Source organism: Balaenoptera borealis, assembly GCF_965194805.1.
Source record: "Balaenoptera borealis genome assembly, chromosome: 9".
NCBI classification, from domain to species: domain Eukaryota; kingdom Metazoa; phylum Chordata; class Mammalia; order Artiodactyla; family Balaenopteridae; genus Balaenoptera; species Balaenoptera borealis.
In genome coordinates this window covers 16,089,285-16,101,665 of record NC_138873.1, presented here as the reverse complement: position 1 = coordinate 16,101,665, position 12,381 = coordinate 16,089,285, and the positions used below count along the sequence as shown (strand labels likewise).

At 43.9% G+C, this 12,381-nt stretch overlaps 1 protein-coding gene across 10 annotated transcripts in view; it reads right to left on the bottom strand.

The window, feature by feature from the left end:
• The window catches only part of LRP11 (LDL receptor related protein 11), a 63,981-nt gene extending 52,485 nt beyond the window's left edge, over positions 1-11,496 (bottom strand). For 2 of the 10 annotated variants that reach the window (XM_082405500.1, XM_082405501.1), the window contains exons 1-2: positions 8,141-11,482; positions 2,290-2,447 (exon numbers count right to left, since the gene is read on the bottom strand). In XM_082405500.1, the coding sequence (XP_082261626.1) occupies positions 2,290-2,447; positions 8,141-8,771 (789 nt within the window). In that variant the 5' untranslated portion in view covers positions 8,772-11,482. Of the gene's footprint in view, positions 1-2,289; positions 2,448-8,140 lie in introns of all 10 variants that reach the window. The other 8 variants (XM_082405504.1, XM_082405502.1, XM_082405505.1 and 5 more) reach the window with 7 other exon arrangements.
• Between the last annotated feature and the right edge of the window lie 885 nt (positions 11,497-12,381).

The window sequence follows — 12,381 nt, the reverse complement described above, 5'->3', positions numbered from 1 at the left end:
AACCACGGTTTATGGGTTTCAATTAGGGGTGTCAGATTTTAAGAAGGGCATGGATGAATCTGAGAAAATCCAAAAAAGGCTGGATGGTGGACAGTCTAAAAATCAATTCATATGAGGAACATCTGAAAGAAATGAGAATGTTTAGTTCTGAGAAGACCATCCCAAGTGGTGACATTCATTTAAAAAAAAAAAACAAAAACCTTTAACGGCTGATACAAAGAAAAAAAGATGTGTTCAGTGCTTTTCCAAAAAGAAGATTCAACACCAATGCATAGAAGTAACACCCCACTGGCCCAACAGTTAGAGCTGATTAAAGATGTCACGTGACGTGATGTGAAATAATGAGCTTTCATCTCTGGAAATACCAGGCAGAGACTGGATGACCACTGGAAGGGATGTGAAAGCAGGAGCTCTTGTATGGATAGGAGGCTGGGTAAGATGCTGATCGAGGGTCTGGTCCAGTTCTAAGACTGTTTAATCGTTGGGTAAGTCAGTGTGTTTAAATTAGTCTTGAGGGACTAGCTGATTATCGTTCTTGCCTTTGTCCCAAGAAAACAGAAGTCAGTGCTTCCCCACAGAGGGAAGAGCCTGTGAAGACACAGGCAGGAGAAGACAGACAACTACAAGCCAAGGAGGGAGGCCTTAGAAGAAACCAACCCTGCTGCCACCTTGATCTTGGACTTCTAGCCTCCAGAACTGTGAGAAATTTCTGTTGTTTAAGCCACCCAGTCTGTGGTACTTTGTTATGGCAGCCCTGGCAAACCAACACAGATTTTCCCCACCTCCTCTGACTGAAGTGATTTGGATGAAGTTTATCTGCCTAAGCCAGGAAATACTACAAAGGGTCCTGGCAGGGTTAATAAAAAGCCACTTTCCTCACGACTCAAGACTCCCTGTGTTGATACAGCAATTCCACTTCCGGGTATTTATCCAAAGGAAACAAAAACACTAATTCGAAAAGATATATGCACTCCCATGTTCAATGCAGCCTTATTTACAATAGCCAAGATATGGCAACAACCTAAATGTCTATCAACGGATCAATGGATAAAGAAAATATGGTGTGTAAAGAGAAGGAAATCTTGCCATTTGCAACAGCATGGATGGACCATGAGGGCATTATGCTAAGTGAAATAAGCCAGACGGAGAAAGACAAATACTGTATGATCTTATGCTTATTATGGAATCTAAGAAAACAAAAATACCCAAAAAAACCGAGCTCATAGGTACAGAGAACAGATTGGTGGTTGTCAGAGGCATGGGGTAAGGGACAGGTGAAAGAGGTCAAAAGTTACAAATTTCCAGTTATAAAATAAGTAAGTCATGTACAGCATGGTGATTACAGTTAATAACACTGTTTTGTATATGTGAAAGTTGCTAAGAGAGTAGATCTTAACAGTTCTCATCACAAGAAAAAAAACTGTAACTCTGTGTGGTGACAGATGTGGACTAGACTTACTCTGGTGATCACGTCACCATATGTACATACATCAAGTCACTGTGCTGTACACCTGAAACTCACATAATGTTACATGTCAATTGTATCTTAATTGTGTACAGGCAGCCACTGGGTAAGTGGCACATTGCCATCGGCAGCAATTCCAGCCCAGATAAGCCTGATGAAAATCAGTGAGGAGCGCTTGAATAGGAGCCCTTGACTCCAAACCCCACCTCACTTAATTAACTCAACTATCTCAGGCAGGCCTAACGTGAGGTAAGATGGTTGCTTTCTGGATCATGTGAAGAGTAAGTTCATTCTATTGTTATTTTCCTCTTTATGTTCCTTTGCATTTTTCAAATTTCCTACTTGGATTTTAACTCAAAAAAGAAGACAGAAAAAAATTTTTTAAAGTAATCTGACTCAACAAAACAAAGCATGAGTCTTTTTCCTTGAAGCATTTTTGTGTTCTGGAGGAGTCAACAAAAAAGCAGCAAGAACGAGGGTAAGCTTCAAACCACATGGTCAGGGAGTTCCCTGGTGGTCCAGTGGTTAGGACTCCATGCACTCACTGCCGAGGGCCCAGGTTCGATCCCTGGTTGGGGAACTAAGATCCCACAATCCACGAGGCTCAGCCAAAAAATAAATAAATAAATAAAGATAAAACACGTGGTCAGGATCACTGTTTACTCAGTAGAAAAGTAAATTCATATAGTGACATTGTTTTCAACAATCATTCTTATGCTTTCTCCATTTTACACTTCTGCCAACTTACAGACATTTGGGGAACATAAGTAGAAAGACCACTGCACTGAAACATTAGTTTTCATTACAATTACGACATGAATTACCTTCATGTCCACTGACGGGTCACCCTGCAGCAGTGTCCACTCATACTGGACGATGGCGTGGTCATCTGTGCTCTCACGGCCATCCAGAATCACTCCATCTGTGGGCAGGTGCAAAACAACATCTTGCCCGGCCTTGCTAAGTGGAGGCTCGTCCTTTTCTGTGAAAGAAAATAAATAATTCACAAGATATATGTTCCCTATTTTTTTTCTAACTTATTAAGAGAGGTAACTTGTTTGCTAGACTAGATGTAGTCCAGCAAAGAACTGCCAAGAGGATGTATAGCAACTGAAAGTTATTTTCTTATTTTCGTTGTAATGTAATAAATTAAATTTGGAAAGTTAAGGCAAGTTCTTGGAGTCACATAAAACTCACATAGAAATTTTCTGGAATCCAATTTTTCATCTAGGAAAACACAAAAGGTTCACAGCTTCTAACTAGTTTTTATAGGAGAAGCCGGCACAGAGTTTGAGATATCCTAAAATAGCGAACAAGTATGTATTTACCTTTTGTTCTTCATGGTACTAAATTTAAGGCTCACTGTGTTCACTAAATAGTAATATGTGACTGACAGCTGCTCCAGTGGTGACTGATAGAAGCCATTAGATATAGAAAATATTTCTAAGAGCAGAATTGTGAATATTTTAATGGATTTAAGCATCTTATAAGTAAGCTTACGCAAATGCACATATATTTTAAAGAAACTTAGTAATTTAGCTGGGAAAAAAACCCTACAGGTTTTTGTAATACATCTTTTTTGGCATCCACTATTTCCTCCCTCCTCCAGCTCCAAAACTTGGTCCAAATTCTGGCCTGGACTTCCTTAGCTTATTCCGAATGATGTTGCTAAGACATTGCTCTCTTTCTGCGCAGTCGAAGTTGTCTCCCAAGTAAACTTCTAAGGGCCAATCCAGATGTCCAGTGCCTGAGGTTTGGGGCTAGCAGCAATCCTATTAGCTTCTCATTAGGCAACAAAGGGTGGTTACTGCAGCTGGAAGGGCTCTTCCGGAATGCTAACCTGATTGGGTCATTTCCTTGCTTCAGGGGATGTTCAGAGACCTACCTGACCTACCTGTGTAGCTCTATCTTCTCATCTATCGTTCCTCTCAACGCCCAGCAACAGAGGACATGAGGGGCTTGTGGGTCTTAGAGCTGTGGCTTTTCTGAATGAGAATGCTTCTGCGAGCCTCCAAGAGAGATGACTTTTTTTTTCATGAGCTAGTTTACAAGGAATAAGCACACTTGCTATTGCCAAAGGGTACATGTGTCCACTGAGAAGATGAGTCCCATTTTTAGTCATTTAAAACAATGAGGACTAGTAACTGAATTAAATAAGCCACATAAGCAACCCCTGCCTTAGAAGACATTTGATCTGCTTTTTTCCACCTGAGCAAAGATCCAGTGCCTGTTGACTTTATTCTGCTCCTCCCAGGTAAGGAGAGAGATGACAATTGCATTACTAATAGGCCCTTTTATAGTTTTATAGAGTATTTCCTTTGCTTCTGGAAGGTTCATCACTTTCCACACAATGTTTTACCACTTTATAATTCTGGAACCCTTTTTTTTTTGTTGGCTGCGCTGTGCAGCTGGTGGATATTAGTTCCCTGACCAGGGATTGAACCCATGGCCTCTGCAGCAAAAGCACAAGAGTCTTAACCACTGGACAGCCAGAGAAGTCCCATAATTCTGGAATCCTATAATTCAGCAGTAATACATTATAATTAGCAGCTATTTGCTTTAAAATTTATGTTAAAATACCATTTTAAGTAAACAAACTAAAATACACCTATCTGATATAAACAGCAGTGATACTAATAATATATTTTTAGGCCCTCAAAGATTTTTTTTTTAAACGTTGCTTTTAATTTTTTTTTTTTGTCCTTCCACTAAGGTTTCACACTCTCTTCTCTTTTTTAAATTTTTTAATTAAAAAAAACTTTTTTGGCTGCGCCGTGCAGCATGTAGGATCTTAGTTCCCCGATCAGGGATTGAACCTGCGCCCCTGCAGTGGGAGTGCGGAATCCTGACCACTGGACCGCCAGTGAAGTCCTAGGCCCTCAAAGATTTAACCAAGAAAAATCTAAGATGGAAAAATCAGGTAAGCTCTGAAATATCCCATATACTATAAAACTAATTAATCCTGGCCCTCCTGGAAGAAAAAAATAATCGCGTTAGTCATTTATTGATACTTTTCTTTAGGTAAGCTTAAAAGATATGATTTATGAACACAGTGAAATCCTCATATCCTCTAAATTGGTCATTGTATTTGAAATAATAGAGCTGTATTTCCTCCTCAGTTCAAGTCCAGGCAAAGCTGGCTTAAGCCAGAAAGAGGTCTTAAAAATAAACAAATGACGAGAAGAGGAAAGGAGTATGCTATCATTCAAAAAATTTGAATTTGCTGATGAAGAACAAGATTAAATGTAACTTGGAATTTTTGTTATAAAAATGTAACAAGCCAATGTTAAGTACTATGGAAACACTGATTTCTTTTGAAGACTAAGCACACTTGGTAAGATCCACAGAGGCGAAATAAAACTCATACCAATTTTAATGGAGCATATCAAGGCGGCATTTTATACAGAGAAGTATACCGTTAGCTACGCTGATTTACAACACGCTGCTCTGACCAACGCCTTAACGACAAGGAAGAGGTCTGGCATCTGGGTCTTGCTGCGTGGGTGCAAATGATACAGCCGAGGCTGAGGATATGGAAATAGGGCCAGACTAAGGGAAGAGGCTTAGATACTACAGGTCAAAATCCATCTTGAGTTTTCTGTTGGCTTTTGTGGTCTTTTTTTCTTCCATTGTGTGTTTTTCTTAATAGCAACACGTTAGGAAAAAATGATTCACAACCCCAATATGATTATCATCATTTCTGGTGTGTACTCTTTGTCTTTCTCCATCTGAGCTGCTGATAATAATAATTAATAGTTACCATTTCTTGGGTGATTTCTTTGTACCAGGCACCATGCTTAGTGTTTCGAGCTGTAAAGTCACTCAACTTTCACAGGTCTCTGAGGTAGTGTTGTCATCTGCGTCATACTCATGAGGAAACCAGGGTCAGATTGGCTAACTTAGTTGCCTAAGACCACACAAGTGATAAATTTGTCAGTTCAGATGTCAGCCCAGATCTGTCAAACTGAAAGGCTCTGTCCTTCCCACTATACTTTGGGGGCACTGGATGTGTATTCTGGTTACAGTAAATATAAAGTTACATCCTGAATTTAACCTACTAATTTATTTTCTATTTTTGATATTTATTCATATATCCTACCATTGCCTGTGTCACTACATAAACTTCACAGTTGTCATTTTGATTCCCTAACCTCTACTACTGGACCTTTTATTTTGTTACCAATTTTTTTCACCATCATAAATAATGCTATAATAAACTTTTTTGCTCATACTTTTTCCTTAGCATGGATCATTTTCCTAAAAAAAATGCCACCTTTATAATTCACAAAGCATGTCCACCCTTGATCGTCATGACAGCCCGTCTGGAAGGCAAGGCAAGCACTCAAGCCCTAAGAGGATGCGCAGGGACCCTCAGGTAGAAGAGCTGGCGCTCAAACCCAGGTTTCAGGACCTCGAGTCCCCAGCCCTGACCTTTGCACGCAACTGCAGGCAGATTCTGTCATTTCAACACACCTCTCTAAGCGTCCTCCGCTCCTTCGCACATTCTTCCATGATCCCCTGCAACCACCTTGTCAGTCCCACCCTGGAAACCCAACCAAGGGCATCTCTGCTTCCAGGTGGCCCGATGCTGCTGGAGAAAAACACGCCAGCTGACCCAGAACACAGCTCATAACGCACAGCTCCACAACTTAGGTGCTATGAGACCCTCGGGCAGGTTACTTTCTCTCACCAAGCCTTCCAGTACGCTGGGGATTACGAAAGAACCTAGATTTGGGGTGCTGTGAGGACAGAGTGAGTTCACTTGTCTAAGGAGCTTGTTAATAGTGCTTCCCATCAAACAATAAACATCAGCAACAAACAGGGCTGATGGGGTCCGCTATAAATGTGTGCTGTCCCATCCCACCCGGCCCTCCACCATTTCTTCATGCTCTTCTTATTCACCTCAAATGCACCCCTAACAAATTCTCTGCAAGAGCTTCTCTAAACCATTTTCATGCTCCTTTAGCCTTAAACTACACATGCTCACAAGATTCAGAAACACAAAAAACACTCAAGAAGGAAAAACTTAGTCTCAGAAGCACAGAGAACTCCAGGAGGTTAAGAATCTGGGCAGGGAAAACACAGGACATTTGGGTAGGGTAACGTTTGCCCTACCTGCAGACCGCTTCTTGGCGCACTGGGCTAAGAAGCACCCTTCCATGTGTCCATACTACTGGAGATCCAAAGAACTGGGAGCAAGGCAGTTCTTTTCCAGAATAAGGACCAAGCCCAGTGGTCATCTGTGTGTACCTCTGAACATCTACAAAACTGAATTCCTAGACAAACTTGCCCCAGGGAAGGGAAGGCCAAAAAAACCAAGTAGAAGAAAAAATGATTCAGAAACTTCTACAGTAAACTAAAGTTTCTGTCCCCCATGGGCATATTCTTTCCTTTTTTAATGTCCTTTTGGTTTCCCCTGGCTTATAAGAAAGCTCTCCTTGGCAATGTTGGTTTCTTCCAGATGTGCAGTGAGAAAAAGGGAAAGGGATTTTGTTTCTTTGGTGCTGGGATCTTTGAGTCCCTGCTTGGGCAGAGGACGCATGTGTGTGTAACACCCACGGGCGACCTCAGAGATGCTGGTGAGGGTCCAGGTGAAAGTGCCTCCTGCCTCCACTTCAGGGAGAAAACTTTGGGGTCCTTCCCAGTGTCTGCCTCAAGGCTGAGCAGTTGCAGGGTGAACTTTGATGTTTATTCCCCTGGAGGTGGGAAGGGAGGTGGGCCATTGTGGACACAGATTTCCAGACCCTTCTCTTTGGACCTGAAGGTCATGAAGACTCCAGAGGCTACGCCCCTCTAATCTTGCTATGGTTTCACTCTTGTGTTATCATAAAGCAAACAGCAACAGAGTGCAATCAAACACACTGAGCCGACCACAGGCAGGCCCAATCAAGGTTTTATTCCCTCAGGAACCTTAATGTCCAACTGCTACAATTTTTTTTCCCCCCCGTTTGGGTCTTCTCATTCTGAGCATCCCCAGAAAGTAAAACCATCAAATGAAAAGCATCACTTTTAGCTCCTTTTCAAAAGAGAGGTGCCTTAAACTTTGTTTTCAACAAATCAAGTCCCTTCTTTTCCCTCTTTAAAAAAGAGAACCATAGTTCATGGGAATCAGTTGGACCCACTTCAAAATAACCTGACACATTTCCCTTCCTATTTTTATCTGATGAAAGCAACTTTAGGTGGAATCATGAATCCTGAGAGCCAAGCTAGGAAATAAGGGTGCGCTATGAGCATTCCGGCAGCTAATTAGATTTTGCTCTTGTAATTACCTGACACAAACCATGCCTTCCTTATAAGAACCTCTGAGATTAAAATAGACTTTTTTCCCCCTGAACTTTTCTCCTCCATTAAATCGAATTTCTGTGAATCTTTTCAGATAAGCATTCCTCCCTAAGCTTAGAAAAATTCCACAAGCAGCCCATCGTGCCCGCTTCTGATCAATCTACTGGGGTTTCTCAGAAACCATCCTTAGGACTGGGAAATCAAAGCCACTCTTCTGGATGCCCGCAACTAAGTTACATTAATTTGGATCGAGGGTGTTTCATTTCTGACTTGACTGAGAAGGGCCCAGCGGCCCTGCCTAGGCGGGTCTCCCAGATGCAGCCACCAACAGGTGCAAGGGCAGCGACAGCAGGACCCAAGCGGCCCGGCCCCGGCCTCCAGGGGCGTGCTTACCCGGCCGCGGCGAGGCCCGGGCGGTGGCCGGGGCGCCAGCTTCCAGGCCTTCCTGCTCGCCCTCTCGGGCGCGGCTGAGGCTGTAGCTGCTGTAGCCGCGGTGCAGTGCGAACTTGCAGACGCTGCGGCCGCGCGCGGTGCAGTTGAAGAGGTAGCAGCCGAGCGCGGCGGCCCGGGGCGCGGGCCGGCGGGGCAGCTCCACCACGGCCACGGAGCAGCGCGGCTCGAGGCAGCAGGCCTCCAGGCACTGCCGCCAGTCCCGCACGGCAGCCGGCGCGCTCAGGAAGCTGGCGCCGGCCGCGATGGAGTCCTTGGTGCGGATGATGGCGTCCGGCATGGCGCTGTAGCCGCCGCCGCCGCCTGGGCAGCCTTCCTGGGGGCCGCCGCCCGCGCGCAGTTCCAGCTCCAGCGCCTCCTGCGGCCGTTCCTGCTGCAGCTGCCGGCGGAACTCCTCCAGCAGCTGCTCCACTCCCGAGAGCTGCGCGTGCAGCTCGGACAGTGGCGCGGAGGGCGACCCCACCGCGCGGCCGCTGGGCAGCCACAAGCACAGCAGCAGCAGCCCGCGCAGCGCCGGGAGCCGTGGCGGCGGCCTGAGCCCGGAGCCCGCGCTCTCCCGGGCGGCGGAGGCCATGGCGGTCGGCGGCGGAGGAAGCGAGCCGAAGCGGGGCCGCAGAGAGCGAGGGAGGCGGGGGAGCTAGGCCCCAGCGCCTCAAAGCCTGGCCTCCCCGGGGCCCAGCTGCGCCCCCGAGGCCGCGGGCGCTCGGTCGCCGGCAGGCGCCGCAGCAGCTGGAGGCATTGCCGGCCCGGCCCGGCCCCGCTCCTCGTCCTTTCCCGGGGCTTCTGGGCGCCCCGGCTACTCTCTGCCCCGAGCGGCCGCGAGCTCCGCGAGGATGAGGCGGCCTGGACGAGGATCACCAGCCGGAGATGAAAAGCGGCCGCGGGGGCGGGGCGCGTCAAGCCCCGCCCAGGCCCGCCCTTCGCTCGCAGGGACCCCGCCCACACCCGCCTGTTTTGCAGACCCGGAAAGTATCCTGGTAGTGGGGTAGCGGTCCCTGAGCTGGGCTCTGTACCCGGGGCCCTCCGCATCTGCGCGGGGCTCGTGTATAAGCGCGCCAGGCTTTATTAACCAGCCGGACCTGCTCAGTTGTCAGCTCCAAGGGATACGGACACCTGGGGAGAAGGGGAGGAGGGGTCTCCACAAATCCGTGTGACCTCAGGGCCGGCTCTAGCGAAGGGACATGCTCAACTGGGGAACCACCAGGCACCATGTTCAGTCCTTCACCTCCGGCGCCCCTGATTGTTTCCATCTTAGGTCCCCAAAATGCACTTGGGTAACAGAAGGCGGGCAGTGCTGTGGGAAAATACACAACTAGTAGTCCCATTCACTCAGTTTTCCACAAACTTAACTAGAAATCTGAACACAGTCGCTTATGGGGACCTGATGAGTTCACTCTACAGAGTGAGCACAGGCCTTCAGCTGAGGTCTTGTAAGATCTAGAGGAATCGTGTTTTACGTGACTTAATAAGGTATACGAAGACGTCCAATCCAGGGAAGGCTGCACCTGAGAGTTCTAGCTACCCGTGAGCAGCTTCTGCATCTTGTTTATTTCTGGGTCTGCTTCTATTGATTCGTTTTTCTCACGATTATGAATCACATTTCCTTCTTTTTAGCACATCCAGAATTTTTTTTTTTTTTTTTTAGAAACTTGAACATTGTGAATTTTACATTTAAAAATGTCTGTAATTTGTAGGAGGGTAAGAATAAATAACTGGATTGGAAAATGGCAGTCTCTCCTGTACCTTTTATTTTCACAGATGACGTTTAGGAACCCATTGTTTTCAGGTCCAGAACAGAGTAGGAGGTGAAATTAGAAAGTAAAAATAGAAAAAAAAAAAAAATCTAGTATTTCTTGCCATTCCACGAAAAGGAGAAATTTTAAAGTTTCTGTGGGTGAAACTTTAAAATTTCTGGGTGATTGCTTTTTTTGCAAAAGCAATCTGGAAACACCCTGAATCTACACAAGTGAGAGCTGGTTAAATAAATTTTGGTATAATCATGCTGTGGAATACTTTGCATTGTGTATCTCCCCAGATACATCATTAAGTGACACACGGAAGAGGCAGCAATGTATGCACAGTGGAATCCCATTTGTTAAAAATATATACTCTCCTTCCTTTTTTTAAGGGAAAATTGCATTTCTATAACCTATATTAAGTTTGTTTTTCTATTTATGGTGGGAAATACATATGTTTGAAAACCACAATGGAAGGAAAGACTGATTTGCAGGTACCCCTATTTTAGAAACTATTATACATATGCAAACAGGGATTGCAAAGGAAACAGTGAAAAGAGTTCTGGCAAAGATGGACAGTGTAGTAAGGTAATGGAGAATGTAAAATACAACCGATTGTGTTTAACAACTAAAGAAATTTTAAGTGTTATTTACTTGCTAATTTTTAAAAGATATTAAAAATTTTATCCAATCTAGCTTAGGGATGAGAGAAAAGGTGACCAGAAAAAACATTTCCAGCGGAGGGGTAAATTAGAAGTATGGGATTAACAGATACAAACTACTATATATATATATAAAATAAATAAGCAACAGGAATTTACTCTATAGCACAGGGAACTATATTCAATATCTTGTAATAACCTATAATGGAAAGTAATCTGAAAAACCATATATATAAAAAACTAAATATAAATATATATACATTATATATAACTATATATACATTATATATATATAATGTATATATAGCTTTTCAGATTATTTTCCATTATAGGTTATTGTATGTTATATAAATATATATATACTTAACTTAATCACTTTGTTGTACATCTGAAACTAATACAATATTGTAAATCAACTCTACTTCAATTAAAAAAAATATTTCCAGGGCTTCCCTGGTGGTGCAGTGGTTGAGAATCTGCCTGCCAATGCAGGGGACACGGGTTCGAGCCCTGGTCTGGGAAGATCCCACATGCCGCGGAGCAACTAGGCCCGTGAGCCACAATTACTGAGCCTGCGCGTCTGGAGCCTGTGCTCCGCAACAAGAGAGGCCGCGATAGTGAGAGGCCCGCGCACCGCGATGAAGAGTGGCCCCCGCTCGCCACAACTAGAGAAAGCCCTCGCACAGAAAGGAAGACCCAACACAGCCATAAATAAATAAATTAATTAATTAAAAAAAAAATTTCCAGAGTTCCCTGGTGGCCTAGTGGTTAGTAACCCGTGCTTTCACTGCCGTGTCCCTTGTCCAAACCCTGGTCAGTAACTGAGATCCCACAAGCCACGTGGCACAACCAATAAAAAAAAAAAAATTCCTATGTCTCTTTTATGTTGAGCTCAGAGTTTCCATTTAAAATGTAAGCTATTACATATACATGCTACTATATATAAAATAAACAACAAGGACTCTACTCAATATTTTGTAATAATCTATACGGTATATAGATTGGTATATGGTATATATACATATAATCTATATGGTATATAGATTGGTATATGGTATATATACATATATATATAATACATAACTGAATCACTTATTCAGTGATTCACCTAAAACTAACAAAACATTGTAAATCAACTATACTTCAATAAAATTTTTAATTAAAAAATAAAATAAAATATAAGCTACTATTAGCACAAAGAAACAGTGCATTGTGTTACCATGTGCATATTTAGTATTTTAAAATATGATATTTATAATAATGTATTTCAAGTCCACCAAGGAGAAAAAGCACCAAGGTGAATAAAGAAAAAAAAATAGTGAAGGAAAGGAAATCAGAATTTCTGTAAAGGGAGAGATTTGGGGTTCTCTAGTCAGAGGAGGGAGTAGAGGGCTTCTCTCTGGGGGTTCATGGAGATTTTAAAAGTAACTGAAGCCTTCCCCAATCAATGAAGAGAACTGATATTTGTTGAGCATCTTCTGGGTAACAAGTGCTTTGCAAATGTGATCTCACTTTTTCCTCACTGCTTAGTGAGAGTGTCCTGCTTCTCTCCCTGAGCGACTGACGAGGAAACAGGTTAAGGGAGGCTGCCAACTTACCCAGGTCACAATCAGAAAGGAGTGGTGAGGGGAGGGATGGGCACCTCTGACTGTGGCTCGGTTTTTATTTCAGTAAAATGGTTATTTACTTTGCAGCTCTGGAAGACAGTATGACATGTAATGTGGGTAGGAAGTGAAGTCACTGTTGCGGATGAGTGTGGGTGAGCACCAGCAGAGAGAGTGAAGTT